This window comes from Acanthaster planci, linkage group LG04 (genome assembly GCF_054643075.1).
Source record: "Acanthaster planci isolate LZ-2023a linkage group LG04, COTS_SCS, whole genome shotgun sequence".
Lineage (NCBI taxonomy): Eukaryota > Metazoa > Echinodermata > Asteroidea > Valvatida > Acanthasteridae > Acanthaster > Acanthaster planci.
In genome coordinates this window covers 10,858,048-10,883,989 of record NC_141780.1, presented here as the reverse complement: position 1 = coordinate 10,883,989, position 25,942 = coordinate 10,858,048, and the positions used below count along the sequence as shown (strand labels likewise).

General features: G+C 41.1%; 3 protein-coding genes across 11 annotated transcripts in view; 1 reads left to right on the top strand and 2 right to left on the bottom strand.

Annotated features, from left to right (window-relative positions):
* The window catches only part of cep41 (centrosomal protein 41), a 72,757-nt gene extending 57,815 nt beyond the window's left edge, over window positions 1–14,942 (bottom strand). For 2 of the 5 annotated variants that reach the window (XM_087135479.1, XM_087135477.1), the window contains exon 1: window positions 14,402–14,942. In XM_087135479.1, coding sequence (XP_086991605.1) covers window positions 14,402–14,494 — 93 coding nt within the window. In that variant the 5' untranslated portion in view covers window positions 14,495–14,942. The remainder of the gene's footprint in view (window positions 1–14,401) is intronic. The other 3 variants (XM_087135476.1, XM_087135481.1, XM_087135480.1) reach the window with 3 other exon arrangements.
* Window positions 14,943–18,180: 3,238 nt separating this feature from the next.
* On the bottom strand, window positions 18,181–21,604 carry LOC147799382 (uncharacterized). The gene is made up of 3 exons (XM_087135530.1): window positions 21,322–21,604; window positions 20,939–21,224; window positions 18,181–20,605 (listed from the first exon to the last, which is right to left on the bottom strand). Exons 1-3 carry the CDS (start codon window positions 21,420–21,422, stop codon window positions 20,153–20,155), a joined length of 840 nt encoding a protein of 279 aa, XP_086991656.1. The 5' UTR covers window positions 21,423–21,604; the 3' UTR covers window positions 18,181–20,152.
* A 471-nt stretch (window positions 21,605–22,075) lies between these two features.
* LOC110990433 (translation machinery-associated protein 7-like) overlaps window positions 22,076–25,942 on the top strand; it is a 48,721-nt gene continuing 44,854 nt past the window's right edge. For 2 of the 5 annotated variants that reach the window (XM_087135494.1, XM_087135492.1), the window contains exon 1: window positions 22,826–22,985. The gene's annotated coding sequence lies outside the window, so the exon portion shown is untranslated. Of the gene's footprint in view, window positions 22,230–22,282; window positions 22,986–25,367; window positions 25,466–25,577; window positions 25,679–25,942 lie in introns of those variants that run through there. The other 3 variants (XM_087135491.1, XM_087135490.1, XM_087135493.1) reach the window with 3 other exon arrangements.

Sequence of the window (25,942 nt, the reverse complement as noted above, 5' to 3'; positions counted from 1 at the left end):
AAGTGGCATCAGCGTTTCCGATCATCCAGCAAGTTCTAGATTAAAAGCTCAAATTTGGAAAATACTGATGTAACCCCGTCCCAAAAGAGGTCTTGGGTAATAATTTCAAATTTTATTTTTCTCTGGCCGTTTTCCTTTTGCATACTGTAATTGTTCTTTCCTGAGCTTTTGACTTTTCTACTGGTAAGCATGCAGTGTTCCAGTGGTGAACCTTTGATCTATTGCCTATTCCTTTTGTCAAATAGCCTACTCTTTCTTTAGTTTATCTTTAATGTTCCTGCTTTCCTAGGAGATCACAGGATGCTCTTTGTATCCACTGCCTTTATTCTCTGACTAGTATACCTGTGTGTACACTTCCATTAAACCATACCAGATCAGCAGGATGTTGGGACACTTAATACCTACACTTACCCAAGCTGTGAAAGCCATAAACTTCTGCTCGGTGTTCATCTGCCTAGATACTAAATGACCAATTAATGGAGTCATGTGTGACACTTTTAAGTTGTAGAATGAGAGCCTGAGCTAGTCATGTGGTAAGGGCATGTCTGGGTGGCAGTTTGCCCCAAAGTTTTGGCAAGCTTGGCATATTCCAAACTTTGCCATCGTGCTGACTACATGCCTGCCAAATTTTGTCTGCGCTCTGTACTATTTTTCTTTGGACAGGAGGACCTCAAGGTGAGTTTGAGTTCCTATTTATATCATTTTATACTATTGTGTGTCTTTTCTGGGGTTTAGTCATTGCATTTTTCACTGTGACTCTTGTTGTAAATTGTGACAAGAAGTGTGCCGATTGATTTTATGAAGTCTGGAGTTTGGGATATTTTGAGAAGTCCAAGCAAATTTCTGATTTTGAAGTTTTGGGGTATCGTAATTTCCACTAGCCAGTAATGTTCTGAGACTAGATCCAAAAGAGATATTTCCTTGAAAGCTTTGCTTTTACATTTAGCTTAAGACATGTATTTAGTGAAATATTTGAGGTGGTTTGAATGTACTTTTTAATCACTTTGACTTATAACTTAGTGGAGGCTGGGAATAAGTTGTGCCCTTAACTGCGTTGAGAAACGTGCAGATTTTGTACGTGTAAGTTAGGACTTATTACCCATCATATCCATGGTGTACATGTATGTGATAGACTGACTGTAGTCCTACAGTTTGGAATGATGCTTTAAAATTTGTAATGCTTTTTTGATGACTATGGTTTACTTGAACAGGCTTTTGTGACTATTCAATAGATTCCGAGGTACATTGATTTATCAGAAGTTAGAGATATGAATTGTCTCTTGGTCAACCTTCAGACTTGTGTTTCTGATGCATACACATGTATATATATATATCCAGTCTGATTATGAGTTGGAGTTTTCACCAATTATTCCTTCCTCATGATATGTGGGACTGAGAAATGTTCTCCTCGGGTGATCCTGTCTAGTTTTAAGATTTGTTCCAAGTCAATGCCCTAGATATATTTTTCCTTCACATGTTAACTTACATGCAAAATGGTAATTCATTGTGAGGTTTTCATACGCAATGTACAGCTACTGAAAAGTGTAACCTGCTGAAAGTCAGTTGCGTTGGTCTTACCTCGTATATGTATTTACATGTATATTAGTGATGTTGCATGGACCACTATACATGTACTCTCTATCTTGGTTACTAAATCACATGTTCTGAAAGAAAGAGGGTCTGGAGGGGAGTATCTGCAGTCCACCTAAAGAGCTGTCCCCAAGCATTCCAGCCACTGACCTATTGTGACTTGCAAACACAGCACAAGTACACCAAGGCATCTGTGGCATATATATATCTTACATCAACCTTGCAAGATCCACAAGTATTCTTTCACGTTACATTTCTTCTGCTGACCTTTTGCTCTTCACTTGTGTCAACCGGCTACACAACATGATGGACTCCTGTTCTCCTACCTTGGAATGACTTGATGCAACTCATCTCCACATCTAGAACTTTGCCACCATTTTTTTTAGCTCAAAGTGTATGCTAACTGAACAGGATCCTGCATTTTCTGTAAATCTCCTATTTTAATTCATGGCCATCTGAATTGGTATTCTCTGGATTCACTTAATATTTCTAATATTGATTGACTTGCTTATTCCCTCCAATAAAGCAAAATCTCTTTTGTATGTAAATCCTGAATTGTGTGAGGTCAAGAGTTTTTTCAAAAGGGAATTAAATTAATTCGAAATTTGGTTCCTGCTATTTTGAAATGTAAACCACGGGTTACACTTTTGTAGTATATTCTTCAGAAAAGGTAAACTATTAAACCATTTTAAATGAATTTGTGGATCAGCTGAGCCAACAATAGATTGTAAAATATTTGTGATCCTGAAAAAGGAAAATGACAGCCCTTTCAGTGTAACGGATTGGCATTAGGCTATTCATCAAGCAATTTCTATTCAGCGACTCGTTTGTCAAAGTAGAAAATGAAAGAGAAGCTCAAATTTTCACATATTTTATAAAAGATATCTACTGATTGGTTTACAGCTAAAGCGCTGCTTACCTTCTGGTTTGGCGATCGCAAAACGTCTGTGTAAACAGTTCAACAACACGGCTAAGCAGACGACCAATAAAGGACTGTCCACAGGACCCTGGCCATTCTGCTAACATGACAATGGGCCGTGCGCAGAGCAAGGTTTTCAAGCTTTTTCTTCGTGAAAGATAAACCCTAGCAATGAGACCACCTCAAAAATAATACTTTGACGTATGTGAATAGTGGACTTTTCCACTTTTCTAATACATGAAAGATATATTGCTAAGTTTTCATATTTTTTGTTCCATCAAAAGATTTTCAAGTATTTGTGCCTCACAGTGGCAGTGCCAGTGCAGTGATGACAGTTAAGACTCAGTCATGTCAGTTGCGTGAAACAAACAAGTACATGTATAGGCCTAGGCCGAAAGTATGTTAACTTCGTATTACAGGGTTGAGATTCCTCTGGATTTTTCTGGATTTCCTGATTCTTCAAATATGAGTTGGTTTCCAGAATTTTTTGCTTTAATTCTTGTAGTTGAATTAAATGCGAAATAATATTCACGCGCGACTTGGTAAAGTCTAGCACAGGCAATGAAGTACACAAACCAATTTTACTCCTGATGAAATAGTGTGGTGCGCATAATGCATGCGGTGGGGTAGTGGTATTGAAAGTAATGGCAGAATGGGATTATATTGTGTATTTCCACGCTAAAAGTGAGTGCACAGCGGGTCCAGAACATGCACATGAAAAGAAGCAGTAAATGCCATGCGTGGTGCACATGTTGCAGTGAAACATGGATGCCATTTAAGTTCAGTACGTACAGTATGTTGTGCCTTCTGTTTGCTTTTCGGTTGATTTGTGTGATGTTTCATAGGATATGTGACTGTCAGTAATTGGGCATAATGGCATATCTAGCAATAGAATGAGATGGGGATCTGTCCATTGATAAAGGTGCCAAAAACTCATGGAGGTTCTCATGGCTAGAGACGGAGATGGATCGTGAAGTCACGAAAGGGAAGATGATATATTACAGAGATTTCTTAGTTAAGATTAATGAGTTAATTTTTGGACACTGTAAATGCTTGTGTTGTAATAAGTTATTGAAAGTATTGGAGGATTAAAGGATATAGTACGCCATGTGAAAACAACAAAACACAAGAGTCAAGTGCATGTCAGACTGACAAACTACATGTACAACCTGTCTGGTAAGTTAAGTACAAAATGTAGGCATAAGCATCTATTCCTTCCTCAAAAGAGCATAATATACCGACACATGTACTGGTATTTCATTCAGTGTAGGTCTCCTTTTTTTTAAAACACAACATGTAAGTTAACTGGCATGCCGGGTACAAAACTCATGTCAGATTTTTTTAAAGAAACGGGCCTAGGGCTTACATATTTACCACTGTGGGGAAAGGGAAAACGTGAGTGGTGTCTCTTGTCCATATTAATAATAATAATAATTCATATAATAATAAATAATACCGCTGATGTGTGTTTAGAGAGACATTCCCATAAGAACGTGCACAAAATTTTTCCAACTTTACAGTCTCATAATTCAATATTCCCTGATCTGATCTAAACCAAACTTTGTATGTTTTCATTTTAGGCCCTTATCTATCATCTCTCAAAATTTGCACAGTAAAATTCGGCCTCCTTCTGGTAGTTTGAATGTGGAAAAGCCAATGTCTCCCTAATGCTGAAAAATTTACCACGAAACGTCTCCCAAATGACCTATTTGTAAATATAATGCCCCTGCCAAATTACTTAGAAGTACATTAATTTTCTTTCCAGGGAGGATCAAGAACAGAACATGCTCCCACATTTGGCTTCATCCCATGCTCAGAAGAGAGGAAAAGAGCCAGAGGCTTAACCAGTGGTGCCTGTGAAAGACAGGATAGTAAATCAAGAAGCCATGGTACTTGGATTTACAGCTGAACATTCCCTTCCATTTACATGTACCCTCGTTCCTGAGTTTATTGGCTTGACGAAGAAGCTGGAAAAAGATAGGCAAGCTCTTCAAAAACTGTCAATGGATAGGACAATAAATTCGTATAAAATGAAATATGGTATTGAAAAACTGCTGAAGATAAACTACTGGAAATACTAAGGAATACCAAGTTCATTTTCTTGGATATTGATGCGGCCACAAGTGATAATCTCCACAACGTGTTATGCATTCTTGTCAGTTTCTATCGCACTAATGCTCATAAGATTGTTGTAAAACATCTGGTGTCAATCAGTGTGGTGAAAGCAACAGCCGAATCCTTGTATGATGAACTTGTGAATCTTTCCAACAAAAAGAATTTGCCGTGGAATAATGTTATTTCTATTGTGATGGATAGTTGTGCTGTAATGCGCGGGAGCAAAACGGGACTTGAAACAAGACTCCGTAACAGTGTCGCCTCCCACTTACTTGACATTGATGGGGATACATGCCACAAAGTACACAATGCATCAAAAAAGTAGTGCAAACCATTTGATTCATTCGTTGACTCTCTGTTTGCAAACACTTTCAATGACTTCAAGTGGACACCCGAATTCCGGGAAGAGCTGCATGAAATCTGCAACATACTTGGAGTTAAATACACCATACCCCAACTTAGCAGCCACAGGTGGCTCTCAGCCCTTCTGTGTGCAGTTGACACCATACGGCGTTTTGATGCATTCACAGTTTTCTATTTTATATTCCTGGACTCTGAGGACAGAGTAACTTACCTCGCCACTTTGTTGACACTGTACACCAAGCATAATGTAAGTGAAGCATCCAAGAAGCACATCAGAAAAATCCACCAGTTCCAAATACACAAGGCAAAAACCATAACAAGTAATGGGTACCAAGAGAAAGGTTGCTGTAACTGAGCATCTGTTCCATCAGAGGAAGTACACAAGTCTTGTCCTGAACTTTTACACGAGTGTTCTGCCACTGCTTGAGAAGTACATGTACATGTATGTCAAGACACTTGAAACGCAGAAGACACAAATTGTATGACTGGCAGAAGGAGCTGTTAGTGGAATTCTTAAGTTGTTTTGTTGCTCCAGAAGTTGTCAGAAGTGAGCTGAAGCACAAAGAATCTACGGACTTTAGAACTCACAGAGAATCTTGTCTCCACAGATGACATACATGTATTCATAGGATGCTTTGCCGGAAAGATGGTTCGCAACTGCCGTTCTGGTGACACATCAAAGGCAGAGTTCCTTGCCAAAGTCAAGGAAGCATACATTGCTTGTGGTGAATACTTGCAAAGGAACATGCCCATAACGAATCCCCTTCTGAAGATGTTGTCAGCCTGTGATCCTGCTGCATTGGGAAATCAACTAAGTCAATGGCTTATGCTGAAACTGCCTCGGCTTGTCCCCAATATCTTCGTAGACAATGAGGAAGATGCCTTTGAAATGGAAATTCGCAAGCTGCATGTCTCCCCTTTGCCACAGTTTCAAGACACTGAGCATATCGATGACTGGTACACAGCCCATGTTTTACAGGCATGTATCATCTACAACAAAGATGATATCCACAGAACGTGCTGATTTGTTTTCATGGACCAATGGTGGAAGGTGCCTTCAGTGTTATGGGGGCATCATTAAGCCTTGGACATCAAGTCTTTCAAGAGGGCATTCAATGTAATTCAAACTGTGAAGTTCAACATACCGGTATTGGGGGAAGGAAAAAGTGCCATAGAATATTACAGGAAAGCAGACCACCTTCACGACAAAACAGACCCAGAACTGTGCCACAATCAATCAAATGCACGAAGTGCTCATAAGGCTGAGTTACATAAGTGCAGAGAGCAAAACATGAAGAAGTAACAGGATCTGTGTATCATGTGTATAGTCCAGCAGAAGCTGCAGAGTAAGAAGAGAGAAATGCAACTTGCTGCAAAAGTAGCCAAACAATCAAGACCAAGGCACCTGAAATGGCTTCAAAGAAAGAAGGGAAAACATTAAAGGTAGTTTGAACATGTACATGTGTTACGTGCGGAGAACGCACGGCAGAAGAAAAATCAAAAGACGGGAATCAGGACACTAAAACATACGAGCAAAGGACAATAAAGGAATTAATTTGGAATAACATTTAATTATTAACTTAAATCAGCAAAGCAGTAAATTAAAACAAAGTAAATCTAGTGGTTTGCTGCAACTTAAACTTCTCATGCAAGAACATCGTAAATTTGAACAGTCAAAAAGCATAAAAGGAAATTATTTACATTAGCACAGCCAAGCAGAATTAATTACACTGAAAATTAGCAAGCCGGCAAAAATATATTAATATGCGAAGAGGCAAATTATATTCGGCCGAGTATGATTACCTTAAGGAGCCAACACAAGAACAGAAGAAAATTAGGCCCCGCCCAGTCAGTGCCATGGCTAAAAGAGCGCAGTCGTCGGGCCAAGCACCTCCGCACTCCGCGCCAGAACAGCCCAGTTCAGACAGGCAGGTCAGTGTCGATCCCCGAGATTCGGCTTCTACATGGAGCCACGACACTCCAGGGTCCACGGTCCCTCATCGGTGTCAGCCTTGGCTACGGTGCGGCAGTAATCGAGGCGTAGACGACAAGGAGGTGCTAACCCAACGCCGGCTATTTCGAAACGCACATGCTAAAAGCATATAGGCACTGACTGAGAGCGAAATCAATGACTACGGAGTCTTTTATAGGTTTTTGGAACGTGCCTAAATTCCACACGTACCTTTTCAGGGAGACACAAAAGGATTCGGATCAACTGGGATCGTAACACTCTCCCCTCCTTAAAAAAAGTTTGAACCACAGGAAAAACTTTTCTTTTGGTATAATTAACACGTTGTAGAAGTTTATACAAAGTATAAATTTACATGGTCATCAATGCTATTCAAATTTTGGTCAATGTATTAACTTGTTTTTGACATTGACATAGCAAAATCACATAAAATACTCAATCTCATTACAGTAATATCTAAATAGCTCTTGGCCTGTCACTGAAACTAATTAGTAACACCTAGATAATGTGTCTGCAATAACATTATCTTTCCCCTTTATATGACGGATCTCAAGAGCAAATTCCTGAAGAGCCAGACTCCATCTTAACAACCTTTGATTCTTATTTTTCATCCTGTTTAGAAAAGTCAAAGGGTTGTGATCTGTATATACTACAACTGGTTTGGTTGCCGACTCCAAATACACTTCAAAATGTTCCAAGGACAGAACTAATGCCAAAGTTTCTTTCTCGACTGTGGAGTACTTCGTCTGATGACGGTTCAACCTTTTCGAGAAGTAACAGATTGGATGCATAATTCCACAATCATCTTCCTGCATGAGTACTGAACCTATTCCAACATCACTGGCATCCGTTGCTAGTACGAAAGGTTTATCAAAATTTGGAGCTGCAAGAACTGGTGCAGACACAAGCATGTTTTTTATCTGGTCAAAAGCTTGATTGCACTCATCGCTCCAGAGAAATTTTGCATTTTTAGCAAGCAGGTTTGTCACTGGGGAAACAACATCTGAAAAGTTACGGCAGAACTTTCTATAATACCCAGCCATTCCAAGGAAACGCATCAACTCTTTCTTAGTTCGAGGCTGAGGAAAGTGAGCAATAGCTTCAACCTTTGCGTTTACTGGTTTCACTTCTTCTTGACCAACGTCGTGGCCCAGAAAGGTTACCTTTGCTTTCCCAATCTGACTCTTGGACAAATTAACCGTGAAGTTAGCTCGAGAAAGTCGATCGAACAGAGCTTTAGTATGTTCCATGTGCTGTTTCCATGTATCACTATATACAACAATGTCGTCAATGTACACTTCAGTATTTTCTAACCCTGCAATAACTTGATTCATAATCCGCTGAAACGTGGCAGGGGCATTCATCATACCGAATGGCAACACTTTATACTGATATAAGCCTTGCGGAGTAACAAAAGCTGAAATTTCCTTAGCTCTTGCCGTCAATGGTACCTGCCAATTAACAGATCCCTTTAACAGATCATATGTACTCACAAATTTAGCATTACCAATCTTATCAATATAATCGTCAATTCGCGGGAGTGGATAAGTGTCAGGTTTAGTTACAGAATTAACTTTCCTGAAATCAGTACAAAATCTTACAGATCCATCTGACTTGGGAACTAAAATGCATGGAGAGCTCCAAGAACTATTACTTTCTTCAATAATGCCATTTTCTTTCATATATTGGATTTCTCTTTCCATCAGAGATTGCTTAACTGGTCCACATCTATAAGGATGTTGTTTGATTGGTGAGGAATTTCCAACATCTACATCATGCTCAGAAATATCAGTTTTCGTAGGCACATCAGAAAATAAATGTCTGTTCTCATACAACAAGTCGGACATCTCTGATTTCTGATTTGGACTTAGATGTTGCAGTTTTACATCCAGATTGCTAAAATTTGCGAATTACTCAATTTAATATTGTCACCTGGCACATGAACATCATCAACATCAGAATCTACTAATGTATAAATTTACAGCTGCTGTTTCAGTTTTGGTTTCTGATGGTCGAACATGGTAACATTTTAGCATATTTACATGACACAATTGCCTTTTCTTTTGCCTATCAGGAGTCTTAACTACGTAATCCAAGTCGCCAACTTTACTTTCGATTACATAAGGGCCACTATAACGGGCCTTTAGTGGCTGACCTTGCAATGGCAATAATACAAGAACTTGGTCCCCTGGGGCAAAACTACGACTCCGAGCTTTACGATCATACCAGGTTTTCATTTCTGTTTGAACTTCTTGAAGATGGGTTTTCGCAAGTTCACAAGCACTCTTGAGACGCTCTTTAAGTTTTACAACATAATTCAGAACGTTATCAGGAGTTTGGTCATCTCCCAGCCACTTCTCTTTCACCAAAGTTAATGGACCCCTCACATTGCGTCCAAAAACTAGCTCAAATGGGCTAAAGCCTAAAGATTCATTAGGCACCTCGCGAACAGCAAACAGAAGTAACGGTAGACCTTCATTCCAATCTCTGGTATGTTCCACACAATAGGCTTTTATCATAGATTTTAAGGTCTGATGGAAACGCTCAAGTGCACCTTGACTTTGAGGGTGATAGGCACTAGATGTTGCAATATCAATGCCTAAGGTTTTGAGTTGATCTCGAAACATTCTAGATGTAAAATTAGATCCTTGGTCGCTTTGAACAACCTTTGGGAGACCAAAACGAGTGAAGAATGAAATCAGAGCTTCACTAACAGGTTTTGCCTTTATCGACCGTAACGGAACCGCTTCTACATATCTGGTGGAAGAACACATAATCGTTAGTATATATTGGTGCCCTGACTTAGCTTTGAGTAATGGTCCTACACAATCGACAATAACTCTGCTAAATGGTTCATCCATGGTGGGTATTGGTTTCAAGGGCGCTTTAGGCGGATCCTGATTGGGCTTACCAATTAACTGACAAGTATGCCAAGTTTTGCAGTAATTGGCAACAGATCGTCTAAGGTTAGGCCAATAAAAATGCTGCAAAATACGATCACAAGTTTTTGTTACACCTAGGTGTCCAGCCATAGGGTTGTCATGTGCCAAACTCATTATGTGATTCTGATAAATTCTAGGGACAACCACTTGATTGACAACTTTCCATTCCTCATCAGCGGAGACATATGGAGGTCTCCATTTTCGCATAAGTACACCATTCCTTACAAAATAACAAACAGGCACTTTAGAAGCTTCAGTTTCACTTAAAGCCATTTGTCTAATGCCAGTCAGTGCGGGATCTTTCTCTTGTTCAACAACCAAATCGTCTCTATTCATGAAAAGATCACTAGATAGGTTAGACTGAACATCTGAAGAATTCTGCTGAGCAGGTACAGATGACTGAGCCATAAATGTATCGCTCAAATCTATGTCATCCATCTGACCCAACAAGTCACTACTTGTGATGCTTTCTCTTTTACTAGCCATTGATCTAGTTGTTACACATGAAGGAAAGATACCCGGAATATCTTCCTCCAACTGAGTAGTATTATTGACACTACTCACTGTCATTTCCATTACTGGTTCAACAACAACTTTGCGACCAGCAACATCGTTACCTAGGAGTAAGGTTACACCTTCTAGTCCTTGCGGTAAACTTGGGGTTACCCCTTCTGTCACAGGCCCTGACACCAAATCTGACTGTAAATTAACATGATGGAGGGGTACATCAGCACAACTACTACCAATACCAGTTACCATAACATTACTTCCTGCATATGACTGAGCATCTAAGGGAACTGCCCCCTCGAGAAGTAAAGACTGGGAAGCCCCTGTGTCTCTAAGTATGACAACTGGATACTGGGGCAAGTCCACTCCACTTTCACCCAGTGAAACAAATCCTTTGGTAATAAAGGGTAAATAGCCCTCACTTATGTCAGATAGTGAGCCTTTGACTTCATTATCATCTTCAGGGAATGCAGACAATGGAACACTCTTAGTGAACACAACCGGCTTTGAGTCGCCACTACCACTAGCTTGTAGATGTTTCAAGTATGCAAAACATTTAGATTTCACATGGCCTGATTTCTTACAAAATGAACAAATCACGGTTGACTTATTAGAAGTTTCCTTTTTTGCACTAGTCCCTGAATTTGTACCGTCGGGTTTATCAGTATCTACTGACTTAAAAGAACGCGGAGGACTATTTCGAGCCCGACGTTTACAAGGGTTGTAACTACCCTTCGCAAAATTTTGTTTATGTGTCAACACATAGTCATCAGCTAACCTAGCTGCTCGGTGTAATTCTTTAAGCTGTTGTTCCTCTAAATGCATCTTTACATCATCTGGAACACAGCCTTTAAAGTCCTCCTAAAGCATGACCTGCCGCAACTTAGCAAAATCACTGCCTACACTACAAGAATTGCACCATCTATCAAAAAGAATCTTTTTCTCACGTGAGAATTCAACATAACTCTGCCTATCCTGCTTCTTTGCATTCCTAAATTTTTGCCGATACGCCTCAGGCACTTGCTCATAAGCTTTTAGAATTGCTGACTTAACCATTGCATAGTCTTTACTTTGTTCGACTGGAAGAGCTGAATACACCTCTTGTGCCTTGCCAGTTAAGACACTCTGCAGCATTAGAGTACGAATATCTGATGGCCACTGGAGCCTATCTGCTACCTTTTCAAACTGACCGAAATATTTATCAATTTCCTTATCCTGAAAGGGTGGAACTAAACGGATGTTCTTACTTGGATCAAACGCTGTAGTATGTGAAGTAGGCATAGACTGCTTCAACTTCGCTAATCCTAATTCCACCTCTGCCTTTTTCCTTTGCTCAATTTGAATTTGAAGCTCAAGTTCTTTTAACCTAATGGCAGCGTCCTCTGAGTAATGACTAGGCTCTACAGTTTGAGTTTCTAATATGCCTTCATCGGCAAAGAACTCTACAAGAACAGCATTCAAGTCTGCTTTTTTCATACTAGCAAGCACAGAAACATTGTAATGTTTAGCTACGTCAAACAATTCAGTGCGCTTCAATGTATTCAATTTAGTCTCCGAAGGAGAGGCTTCAAAGCTGGCTACGAACTTGCTAATATCAAATTTACTTGCCATGATTTCATTTCCAAGTTAGGACTACGCAATCACTAAATAACATGAAACACAAATCCTAACTCTAAACACACTCAATTGTTGCTACAGTGTCTGATGGCTTCATTTCCCGGACAACCCCCAATTCTGTTACGTGCGGAGAATGCACGGCAGAAGAAAAATCAAAAGACGGGAATCAGGACACTAAAACATACGAGCAAAGGACAATAAAGGAATTAATTTGGAATAACATTTAATTATTAACTTAAATCAGCAAAGCAGTAAATTAAAACAAAGTAAATCTAGTGGTTTGCTGCAACTTAAACTTCTCATGCGAGAACATCGTAAATTTGAACAGTCAAAAAGCATAAAAGGAAATTATTTACATTAGCACAGCCAAGCAGAATTAATTACACTGAAAATTAGCAAGCCGGCAAAAATATATTAATATGCGAAGAGGCAAATTATATTCGGCCGAGTATGATTACCTTAAGGAGCCAACACAAGAACAGAAGAAAATTAGGCCCCGCCCAGTCAGTGCCATGGCTAAAAGAGCGCGGTCGTCGGGCCAAGCACCTCCGCACTCCGTGCCACAACAGCCCAGTTCAGACAGGCAGGTCAGTGTCGATCCCCGAGATTCGGCTTCTACATGGAGCCACGACACTCCAGGGTCCACGGTCCGTCAGCGGTGTCAGCCTTGGCTATAGTGCGGCAGTAATCGAGGCGTAGACGACAAGGAGGTGCTAACCCAACGCCGGCTATTTCGAAACGCACATGCTAAAAGCATATAGGCACTGACTGAGAGCGAAATCAATGACTACGGAGTCTTTTATAGGTTTTTGGAACGTGCCTAAATTCCACACGTACCTTTTCAGGGAGACACAAAAGGATTCGGATCAACTGGGATCGTAACAACATGTACGTATGCTGAACATTGGAGTCAGCAGCAATCTGTTTTGTTATCAGTCTTTTTGTCTGTATTCACAAACAATGTGTAACAATGTGTGCGAAACGTGCATTCCATTAATGTACGCACATGTACAGCACATGTACATATACAAGTAATGTATGTATAATAACACCAACCATAGAGGAGTTTGAACTGCCCCGGCTGTAACATCTGGCCAATTAGTGCTTTCTGGCATGCCTGGTATGTCCATAGCCAGAGTGCAGCGAACGCTTGCTACGAACCATCTGTTTCACAACTACGAAACCCCTTTGTACCCTACATGTATGATCATCACCACAATTTGTCGCGGTAATCTGCATCCTTAAAACTCTGTGTACTGAGGTACATGTATAGGAAATTGAATATTCATGCCTTTGTTGGTGCTTGGTATGATCTTAGACAACATAAAATTTAATGCTTGCGCAGTTGCTTCAATTCTTGCATTATGCTGTATGTGCACTCATTGTTCTTAATGAGCTCTTTCTTCTGGAGTTATACTTAAGGAATAATAGCTCAGTTGTTGACAAGATTTTGTGTTTTGTTTGAATCATTTTCATTATGGCATTTGTACAAAAGTGTATGAGATTTCACGATCACTCCCTGTGATGAAATAGTGCATTTTGTTCCTAAAGAACTAAACTTTCAAGCAGAAGTGAACATTTCGCTGTCTTTGTCAAATTCGTACCAAGTCTTTGAACACTGATATACATGTATTGGTCGGAGGAGAATAAAAATGCAAACTTTGCATGGAAAATAGAACAGTGTATCAAAATTTTAAAAGTTTATTTACAAAAGTAGGTCTAATATGAGGGATTTTTCTCTCTCTATTTCCTTGTCAGGGCGATAACTTGGATTTAATTATAAGCAAAAGACTACAACTTACAAGTAGGCCTATTGCTAGGAAGTACATGTAGGATTACTGGCTAGGTGCATGTCCGTCTAAGAATAAGATGCAGGCAGTAATCAGGCATTTTTGGAATGTTTTCTATTATTCGTCTGACTCGCCGGTGACCATCATTTGAAAAAATGTTGCATCCTGACTCCACTTTGAACAGCAGTTGTATACAAACATGGGGAGTGAAGAGAACTTTCTAAGTACAGTAGCCTAGCCTGGGCCCCTAGGCCTATTAAATTTCACAACATTGGTAAATGTTTCTCAGTCCAGAATTCGTGTCTTTCCAGCATTTCTGACTGACTTGTATTGAGATGATATATGAAGAGAAATGTGGAGTCAGGATGCAATATTTTTTCCCCATCATTGAACACTTTGAAGTGCTTAAGTTGCAACTCCTCCTGTGTCCTTCCTCTATGCACCAACCGAAGGAATTTTGTGTCACCCCCTGTAGCCTAGGCCCGTGTCCTAATAAATGACAAACGTCATTACTTAATTATAGGCCTACTATGGAATGAATTTTTATGTATACTGTACATGTGTAAAGTGTAACCATGCTATAACTTACATCTGCTGTAGGCAATCGGGGATTTCTGCTTCTGGCAGACATGTCGTGTGTTGTGCTTGACAACTGAAACCCGAGAATTTGATGAACAGTCATTTCGCCCCATTTCCACGCCGCCCCTAACCACTTCGCCCCATCCCCATTCCCCCAATTTCCATTTGCCCGCCCGTGCTCGAGTGTGTTCCAAACCTCGCGTACATATATATAGAGAACTCATACTCATTCACTTAATTAAATGTCAACTGCGTTGCCCACGGTGAATTAATACACATGGTTGAACCAGCATTGGGTTTATTTCTCTTCCTCTTCAAGTTTATTCCAAATTTCTGTACACATCGTTCCAGACACTGCTGTCCCCGGCGATCCGATAAACCTCGGCGCGCCGCGGTAGGAAATTTTGTGGCAACATGCTCGCTACAAATACGAACAAAACAACCTAAAATTAAACTCATGACCACAGAAAATACACACATAGAAAAGATACTAAATTCTCTGAATTAACTTGAAGAAATTTTGCAACATCGACTTTTTTCAATGCGTGCGGTCACCGTGACGTGTATGTCTGAATAATAGACTGGTTGCCACACTCCATCACGCATTCTCTTGCATGCATGCGGCGCGGCGGGAACCAGTGCTTTGCGCACGTGAAGTTACCAGAACGACAGGGCTAGGGAAACATGAAGAGGCGTGATTGGCAGAAGTTGCTTTTCAGATGTTGCAAATGTGACTGGAAAAACTTGTCAACACATTCTCAAGCGTTATACATGTAATGAGAAAAATTGTCGTTCTGAGGTATTTGAGAAAACAGAAAAGGCAACAGGATTTATTTGTCTCTCTTACATTAAATTTGTTTTTTCTTGACTTGCCAATAAAAATGTTAGGGTGTCGCCGAAAAAAAATTTCGGTCGGGAAATTGAAATCTTTGTTTTTGCCTTTGCAAGTTCGATTCTCTGAGCGTTATTTGGGTACTCTAACGTTGTTTTTATTGGTTGTTTCTAGGCCTATGCTGCCTCTGTTACGTACGGTGGAGCGAAGTGGTTAGGGGCGAAGTGGAAATGGGGCGAAGTGACCGACACCCGTTCTCGCGAGCGTGTTCAGCACACTTTATCTCAGGTGAGCCAAATGTTGGGATCAGGTCAACTCGGACCCAAACCATCTCGGACCAATTCCAACTCGGACCCATGCCAACTCGGACCCAGGACCAACTCGGACTCACGCCAACTCGGACCCAATACTAACTCATACCCACGACCATCTCGGACCCACAACCAACTCGGACCCACGCCAACTCGGACCCACGCCGTTTCGGACCCACCTCGAGTCAACTCGGACCCACTGAGTCTTATGGTTGCATTACACCAAATACGCGCCCGTAGACCGAAATAGCGCTGACTCTTGAACCTCGCGAAGAGGTTGGCCTTCATTTTTTCGTTGAAAATTCAAGATTATGGACAGATCAATCACTTTTCGTTTCAATTTTATGAACTTTTTTATTCGCCTTTTCCCGAAGATACCCCCCTAATAGTAGTAAAACTATGTGCTCATATGAATGTAGCCGCCTGCCTCTATCCAAAATAGGCCCGCATTGTGGGGCTTTTTGTGAAAGAAATACTCTGAACCGGAAACTATCAATCCCAAATTTGGGATTTATATAAATAATTCTATGATCCCTCGTGATTATGGCACGTCTTATTGTAGAAAATAAGTAACCGTGGGATCACAAAATATTAATAATGAGCTCGCGAGCAGACATACGACGCTTCAAAACGTTACAGCTTGGCAGCATGCAGTGCAAAAGTGTCATTTACCAAATGCTAAAATGTAAAAGTGGACAAAATAAAAAGTTTCAACAAGTTAATCACGCTCCTGGGGTTGTGTCTGAGTTGACTCAGGATGGGTCCGAGTTGGTCGTGGGTACCGGGTCCGAGTTAGTGTTGGGTCCGAGTTGGTTGTGGGTCCGAGTTGGCATGGGTCCGAGTTGGTTTGGGTCCGAGTTGACTCGAAACCCAAATGTTTATAGGGGCGCAGACCACTAATTCAAGTGAGAATTTCTGACCAGCTCATTAGCATTAAAAGTTCCCCCGCAGCATCTTTTGAAAAAGGAGATTGTTTGGCCCCCAAAATGGTGAGATTGTGTAAATCGTTGCCAGGATCAACTCCCTGGGTCTTTGAGCTTTCATATGAGAGCAGAAGGGCTAAAAACTACGGTTGAAAAATGGTCCTAAGTGCCCGAGAAAGTTGAGGGTTGCCACTTGGAAAATGGCTGCAATCGGACTTCGGGAAAAATCACTTTTTAGGGGGTAATTTTGTTTTGTGGGAATAATTAAAAATGTAAGTGGTTAACCCACGAAAAATTGAAAAGAAATTGAAAGATAAGTGACCAGACAAGAATTTAATTTGTGTTTCAGAAATCTCAGGGATGTTGGTGTGCATGCTATTGGGGCCCTGAACGGTGTTAATTTTACACTGTTTTCAATGGGGCTTGAATTAGTGGACTGGACCCATAGGCCTACTTGTCAATGTTTGATTAAGTGAAAGCACGGGTTTTACGATAAACCCTTAACGGATAGAGTTCCATAAACATATTATTGATGGGTGAGTGGGACAACACCTTGTCATATCTGTGCTATAGTAGAACTGGTCTAATAAAAAACTCCGGAAAGAAGCCGTTCCATGAATACGGACATCTACGCTGCAACCAAAGATTATATAGCGCCGCATAGCGGTGCGACGATCTTTGCTGATACTCGACTCAGCAACGCCCACTTTTGGATATAAACGCTGAGGTACGGTGAAGCGAGGTGCATGCAAAGCAAGAGGGACGTTATTTTTGTGTGAAAGAAACAAAGTAAAACATTAAATGTAAGTAACAAAAAGAGCTCCCATCTTGGGGCCAGTTGGCAGAAATGAATGCCCTGAAGACGTCCACCGGTGGAACTGTTATGACGTCAGCAGGAAGGGCATTTCAGAGCCGAACCGCTGAATGAGAACTGCATCGGTTAGTGTGGTGCTTGTTCTCAGTTGCCGGAGCTGCCGATTATATCAGATCTCTTTGAAGATTGGGAAATCGTTAGACAGTCTCGTTTATTTAAGAAGTGTTAGATTATGGGGTTAGGGAACCCGTGTGAACCAGTTAATTGGGGAATTAGCGGAGCTTAGACTCGAAGGATTGTGTGCCGTTGTTCCATGCTTGTTGGCATAGCGACGGTTTACCCTGGTCTGGGAGCTTGCTTTCCTCGTTGAGGTTTACTGGGTGCAGGTTTCCGTTAGAGTCTGGTGAGGACTATTATAATCGCCTTCTTAATCAACTTACCTGTGTTATTTCGTAATAACTTGAAGTGGGTGAGGCTTATTTAAGTCACCTTAAACCTTGTTGCAGTTTGGGAACTGTGTTGTTTCGTATAGATTATCGTTGTACACGTCTACACCGTTGTGTTGTGTTGTACAGTTACGAAGATTGTATTTGCTTGTGTGGTCAAGACTTATCAGCTATAAGCCATCGGTAGATTATTTATTTAGACTTGAGGGTTACCCTGATCACTGTGAGGGTTACCTGGTTATTGTGAGGTTTACCCTGATCGCTGTGAGGTTTACCCTGATCACCGTGAGGGTTATTCTGGTGTAGGTTAAGGATAAGGCTGATTAATCACGTTCGTGGTGCAGTTGATCACGTAGGACTACCTCCCCGTGAGGATAATTTTGTATATAGTTAATTGCTGTTGTATATAACGGATAACTGAGCACTGACATTGAATAAACCAATCATATAATTGCCTTGAAAATCACTGGTCACCGTGAGATTTAATCAGTCCTGTATCACTTGTATTGACATTAATTGTAATCTTTATTGACATTTGGATCAATTACCTAATCATAGAGCGGTGGTAAACGTCCATCAAACGAACAGCCCCTAAGGCATAGTCCACCGTTCGTTAACTGGTATCCCCCTTGCGTTTGGATAGCCGCTCATTCTTGCGTAAGGTTAAATAAATATATTTGTGGGGTTAGGCCAGGTCAATTCTATCTCCGATCAGGCCAGTCTTCTTGTCCGCCACAAAAAGGTGTCAGTTGTCCCGCCACACTATGATCGCCATTTCAGCAATAGTTCCGGTGAGGGAAATAATAGGGTTCACGCAACACCTTTTTTGGCCTTCCACCGTCTTCCTTCTTTTTATTGCCTTCATCCACCACCAATATCCCGCGCTCTTCCTTTTCACCCGCCCAAAGTCTCACAATCTTTTTGCTCGTCCACTTCACTGCGTGCAACGACCCTGTGACCCCTGGCAGCCTGCCCAAATACATGTACACAGTTATTTTTAGACCTTGCCGGACAGGTGAGCGCCGCCATATGCACATATGTATATTTATACACACACAAAAAGCAATTCCCCTACATTATTAATACACCGTATATTGGAAAAAAAACATCGGGTGGCTGTTTTGAATGCATGAATACGAATTTTATTGAATGCAATTGCATGACACTTGCATTTCGTATAATTTCTCTCATTATTTAGGATCCAGCACGAGACATGAATTAATGGTCGGATGGCGAAACCTGTCAGCTCATTGACATAATGACAAGGTATGAAGAGAAACTCAAAGAGTCTAAATTTAAAAAACCTGTCTGGAAGCAAGTGGAAAAAGAAATGAGTATACCTGCTGAAAAGTGCGAAGACAAAGCGAAAAGTTTGAAGAGGTCCTACCGGAACCATGTCCAGGCTTGCAAAAAGACAGGCAACTCAACGAGTCACTTCAAATGGGCTACAGAAATGCAGGTCCTTATGGGAAGTGACCCCACTGTGAAGCCAGCACACATGTGACAGTGAACTAAATGAAGTGAACAACCTGGGTAACTCATCTGGTGATGAATTAACCAATGGGCCTAAACTAACGACAAGAAAAAAGAAAACCAGGAGCCATGGGTTGATGCATCAAAAGTTAAGTCAGATGATGGATTACATGGAAGAAAGGGATCACCAGTTCCTTTCTTTCATGAAATCTGTCGACGAAGACAACAAAAACTTGATGCAACAACTTATTGACAAATTGTGAGGATAGAAACATGTTCATGTTATTATCAGCACTTCTACCGAAGAAAAACATTTTCCTCCTGTAGTCATGGTAGTTGCTTGACTTGTTTTATCTTTATGAAAGTTGCCATGACAGTGAAGTTTGTTTGATATTGGACAGTGACATTCCCATTGGTTTGTACAGCGAATGTCTGATTTTTCTTGACAGAGTGGACATTCTAATAGAATTGTACAGCCAATGTCTGATTTTTACAAACCAGTGAGAATGTCCAGTGCCCACCAAAATCAGACATTTGCTGTACAATTCTATTAGAATGTCCACTCTGTCAAGAAAAATCAGACATTCGCTGTACAATCCCATGGGAATGTCCAATGTACATGTGTCAAGAAAAATAAGATATTTGCTGTACAAATCAATGGGAATGTGAAATGTCCAATATCAAACTAACTTTACTGTCATATTGTTAACAAGCTTTTTACAAATCTTAAACCTATTGTTAAAACTTTCGGAGGAGTACATGCCTTGTTACCTACACCTTTTTGTGTGTATCTAAAACTTAAGCATAAATTTATTCCTTTTTGAAAAAAAGGAAATCAAAAAACATTAACTTATCACACCAGTACTGGGATTTGCAATATACTGTACATGGATTGAGCATATCCAATTGAAATGTTTTCCCAGAAAAGCTGTGAAAAATGGAAATATTCACCGTAATTTACTTTAGGGTTTATTAATATATACGTTGGAAGGGCTAAACTCTCCCCAACGCAAAAATACATCTTGAAAACAGACGTTATGCAAAGCACAGGCAGCAAGAACTGAAGACACAAGAAAATTTGAGTCACTGACATCAAATTGAGTGAGCCTGCGAAATCTTCCTTGTAAGTGGCCGAAAGGCCTTTCAATCACTTTCCTAGCGGCACACAACTCCCTGTTGAATTTCCTCTGACCTTGTGTCAGATTACCAAAACCTTTAAATGGGGTTTGTAAGAAGGTTTTCAGGGGGTAGGCTGTGTCCCCAATTATATACTCCTCTCCTGGAAACTTGATGAAGGCATCCTGATATACACTAGAATTGCGCAGTACACGAGCATCGTGGCTGCTACCTGGCCAACCACACTTGACGTTAATGAACATCAATTGATTGAGTTGCAACTTTGCTTCGTTTCGGATCTAGCCTTTAGATTATTTTTACATAGGCTAAGGTTTCGTGTTGCTGATGATACATATGTTCCTGCAAAGGAATGAAAAGAAACTGGGACAATTGTCAACCTTGGGTCCGTATGTATAGCCTAGGTGGTGATACTTCATCTTAGTTTCTGGTGCACGGTGACGTGCACCAGACCATAGAGTGGCAGACGCAGTACTATTCAAACCATATATGTTTAAACTTATCCCCAGACGTCCGCTCATCTCCCACTAATGTGGGAGAGCAGCGGAAGTCGGGCCTCATGATTCTGGGGAAGGCTAATAATTTAAACCCAATCTGACTTAATCTCGTAATACATTGTCTAACTTACCAATATACCAGAGGACAACCAATACCGATTTTGCTGCATCTGTATGTGGATTTCCTGGGATTTGTCTAGGTCTCAATTCTGCACAGGGCCCAAGTTGTTCAATGAGAAGCCCAAATGTACTTCTTTCAAGCCGAAAATGTCTCTTAAAGTCAGTTGGTTCGTACCGCAGAACAGTATACTCGACGTACAGTTTTGGCACGGATTCCCTACGATTTGTGACATTTACATTCATCTGATCATTATGGCATACATGACGATAATTAAGAGCAAACCTGTTGATTCTCTCATCAAGTGATCGTATTGCAATGATACAGCTAATTAAATTTCATCTGATCATTATGACATACATGACGATAATTAAGAGCAAACCTGTTGATTCTCTCATCAAGTGATCGTATTGCAATGATACAGCTAATTAAATTTGACCGACGCCTTTCCATTTTTGCGGTGAGCAGACGACAGAGTACCATTGTACATGTATTTACGTTTTCACTCTTTAAAGTTTCCGCGTCGTGATAACCCTTGACCTTTTTCCTAGAACGCCTTCGCGGATACGGCTGGTGTAGCGTTCGATTAGCCTCATTTCGATGCTTCCCTTGGCGTAGAACCGGTGTATTCAAAGGAAGCTAATCGAACGCAACCTTCCTTGCGCGCTGCGCGCGTGACGTTCGTGCATATCGCATAAGGGTGCATTCCACCAAATGGTTGTATTTCTGCGCGCGAGCTCATTAATATTTTGTGATTCCACGGAGTTTTTGCAATAAAACAGGCCATAATCAGGAGGCATCATAAAAATATTTTTACAAATCTCGAATTTAAGCCTGATAGTCTCCAATTCAGGGTATTTCTTTCACAAAAAGCCCGAAATTGCGGACCTATTTTGGATAGAGGCGGCTGGTTACATTCAGAAATGATGCTTAGTTTTATTGCTATTTTGGGGGTATCTTCGTTCAAAGGCAAATAAAAAAAATTTCGAGGGTAACCCCCATGAAATTGAAACGAAAAGTAATCTTCTGGCCATAATCGTGAATCTCCAGTGAAAAAACGAAGGCCAACCTCTTCACAAGGGTCAACAGGCGGCGCTATTTCGGTCCGATTTTGCGCTGTATTTGAATGGGAGGAGGCGTCGGAAAGTTTAGGTGTACGTGTGTGCCGTGCGTGTGTCGAGCAAAGACGGTCGAATTTTGACAGACTTTGAACTCAGAAATATCACTAAAGCCCAAAACATTTGCCTTTTGCATTTCATAAGGCAGTAGGTGGTGTAAAAGGTATTTTTGGTGAGTCTTTGGAATTTTTGAGAACCGTTGCCACTTTACTTAGAGAACTCAATGTGACTAAGCTAGATCCGCAAACAGGGCCCCACGAATACTCCTCCGCTGTATACTGGGGCCTTGCCCCGATTCATAGGGATTTCTTATGCGAAATTTATCAGGGATATCCGGCATGTCCGGGGCATAACTAAACATTTGCTTGATTTTATGAGCTGAAATTGCACTGGTGTGTTCACTACTTACGGTGTAATTAGGGTGTAAACTTTCCGCTAGATTACTAACTCGCTTTTTCCTCGTTTGGAAGAAGAAAATGGGTTTTTTTCCCGTTTTCCCACTCTGGACGAATGTCCCCCCTTTCACAAAACTGCGGCTGTTTCGTCACTTTCGTGCCACGTCACAGAGAGCGAGCCGCGCAACCAATGATTTGCCGCAAACAGTGTGTGACTGAACAGGGAACCAGCCAAGGGCGTTGCGTTTTAGCTGCGACACAAAACAGCCGTAATTTTCTACGAATAACTAGATCGACAGGTACTTTCGCAGATCTGAATGAGATTCGTAGTGCTTGAAGTCTGGGTGCAAACTAGACAGGCTCTCGTATAGGGTGCCATTACTTAACCATACAGAGGAGTCTGTGTAATGACAAGTCAGGCCAAAATTCGTACAGATGCAGAGTGGGAAAACGGCAAAAAAGGCAACTTTTTTCCTCCGGACGAGGAAAAGGCGAGTTCTCTACAATTGGCAACCTATACGGAAGTTTACACCGTGAGTAGTGAACATACCAGTGTAATTTCAGCTCATAAAGTCAAACGGATGTTTAGTTATGCCCCCGGATATCCTTGATAAATTTTTCTAAAGACATGAAAGAAATCCCTATGAATCGGAACGTGGCACAGTACACGACGGAGGAGTATTCGTCGGGCCCTGTTTACTGGGAATACGGGTCTAACTCTAACTTAGCCTGCCCCCAGAACTGTGAGGGCCACTCCTCTCCCACGAATGTTTGTGGGAGAGGAGTGGACGTCGGACCCCACAGTTTTGGGGTAACTTTACATGGTGTTGTACTGCTATGGGGTTTTGAAAAGTACTCTGCCAGGGTTAGGTAGTTGTACCTGAGAAAACCTCCGTTTGTGCTTTCTGGAGCAAATCTACCCCTCAATTAATTTCTACCTATATCGAACATCCGGGTTCCAGTGCATTTTGTAGAATTTAACCTACATTATTGTCAAAAAATGAGGTTTTTTCCTACCATCCTCACCTCTCATCCCTCAATGATCTGTCCACATCTGCGTTCTTTTGTGGCCATACGTCACGTGACAAAACAGACACACCGTATTCGCGTAACGAACGTTTATCTTGTTTTGGATACCAGTCCCGATAATTCCGACTACTCTCGTTAAGATTATGTAGAGAGATGTCTTGGAAATCAGTGGTCAGGGTACCACAGTAATCACATATTGGCTTGACCATTTCAGAAGTAGGGGAGGAAGCAACATCAGGGCGCGCGGTACACGGTGCGTTGTCAAGCTGGTTATTTGCACACATTTAAAATGTTGAGAAATATGTACTTCAGGGAGTGATAATACACTACTCAAAAGAATTAAAGGAACAAGAGAACAGAAAGTTTTTGTCATGATCTATATGGGCTACCGTTAGAACAAGAGGCATATGTAACTTTAATGCCTCTTGTTCTAACTGTAGCCCATATAGACCATGACAAAAACATTCTGTTCTCTTGTTCCTTTAACCCCTCGATGACGGGAGTTTTCTTCCAAAAGCCGACTCCAAGAATTCCAGCCTCGCTTGGCCACGAAGGGCACCTGCCAAACCGCAAATTCTCGGTTTGTGGCCCTGCGTGCTCTGCACGCTTTGAATTACACAGGGAAAAGACTCATTGTTCAATGGTATGTGGCTCTACTCATGTTTCCACATTCCTGTTGCCTCTTTTCAAAATTGGGACTATTGTGAAGCTGGTGATTTTGATGCAAATTCGGTCTTTTCATTTCTGGGCTACACTCAAAGGACAATCATCATATGTAGAAGAGCCAGGGTCTGCTTTCTATCACCCTGTGCGCTCTAGCGTGGGCCGAGAATAATAGCTGAAAAGTGGGCTGAAGATCTCAATTTTTATGGCGGCTCTTACTGTCTCCCGGTGCGAAGGGGTTCATTCTTTTGAGTTGTGTATTTCGCAAGGAAACGGTTGTGAAGTTGTGGGACTAATTAAGTGTCCGTTTTCTTTGTAAGTCAGGGATTTATCTGTTGCAAAATGGTTGAGCCCATATGTGATTAGTGTGGCTCCCTGACCACAGGTTTTCCAGACATCATAATCTTAATGAGAGTTGTTGGAATTATCGGGACTGGTATCCAAAGCAACATAAACGCTTGTTACGAGAATACGCTGCGTCTATTTTGTCACGTGGCGTACGGCCATAAAAGAATGCAGATGTTCGCAGATCGTCGAGGGATGAGAGGTGAGGATGGTAGAAAAAAATCACATTTTTTGACGATAATGTAGATTAAATTCTACAAAATACACTGGAACCCGGCTGTTAGATATAGGTAGAAATTCATTAAGGGGTAGATTTGCTCCAGAAAGCGCAAACAGGTTTTCTCAGGTACAACTACCTGACCCTGGCAGAGCACTTTTCAAAACCCCATAGCATTACGGCGCCATGTAAACTAAGTAGGCTTAGAGTCACACGGAGTAGTGACTGTGAGTTCTTGAAGTAATAAAGTATTGTTTTAGTAATGTCGTGGAGCGTTAGTATGACCTGACCAATTTACAGTCTTTTTGTCCCATTTTGACATCGCCGGTAACCATTGCGCCCCATCCCCACTTCACCTCATCCCCACTATGCCCCATTTCCACTTTGCCCTGTTCATGCGCAAGTGTGGTCGAAAGAGGAGTTAAGAAAGCAAGCAGGTGGGGAAAAAGGTATTTTGGTGAGTCTTTGGAATTTTTGAAAACCGTGGTCACTTTACTATATGTAATGTTGTGGAGCATTAGAATGACTGATCCCATCTCAAAATTCAAAAAAGAGGAATACTAACGCTCCCTCAGTAGAGCTACATCTAGTCATGGAGTTAAATCATTGGAAGTTCAGATTGTGAGGGGCCGTGTTTTCGCTTCCTTACCTTCTGCATTAGGCTGCGCGATGTAAACAACTTTTGAGTGACGTAAAATACCTTTAGACTTGCTGAAGATTTTTCTCCCTGCTGGCCCAAAAAAAGTTAAGGCTTTAGCGGTAAGTTGCACTCGTAAATATCTAGAGTTCATGTATTTAGGCCTAGCTTACAAGATACAAAAACCATGGAGGTGGCAGGGGCAATTACTATTCATTACAGTTTCTTTTAAAGTTTCAGATGACAGTATTTCAAAGTTGCTGTTCATGTATGACTGAAGTCGTGACTCCGCTGACAACTGAGCATGTGGGGAAAAGTTCGGATGCTTAGAAAAGGCATGCTCCTTATGTCATTTTTTCACTGCCTGGCAAATCGTTTTGCCCTCACATATGGAGGGACGAGTCTTCATGTGGCAAAGCTTTGTTTTTCCATGAAAATGTTCAATTCCGGCTTACATTAAATATCCAGATTAATACTGTAGTTATGTTTCTAAGAACAGTAATTCAATGTAGGTTTTTTCTTTCTTAGAGATTCATTTCATTCTTTCAAGAAATTGTTATTAAAGTGACGGTGTGGGGTTTTTACAGCTAAGGCCTACA

What these genes read in the sequence shown, in the direction of transcription:
- LOC147799382 (XM_087135530.1), bottom strand. Translation starts at nt 21,422, where the DNA reads ATGGTACTCTGTCGTCTGCTCACCGCAAAAATGGAAAGGCGTCGGTCA. An exon ending in CTTGATGAGAGAATCAACAG is followed by an intron (nt 21,225 to 21,321) that starts GTTTGCTCTTAA and finishes GAGAATCAACAG; the next exon opens with GTTTGCTCTTAATTATCGTC. An exon ending in ATATTGGTAAGTTAGACAAT is followed by an intron (nt 20,606 to 20,938) that starts GTATTACGAGAT and finishes TCTAAAGGCTAG; the next exon opens with ATCCGAAACGAAGCAAAGTT.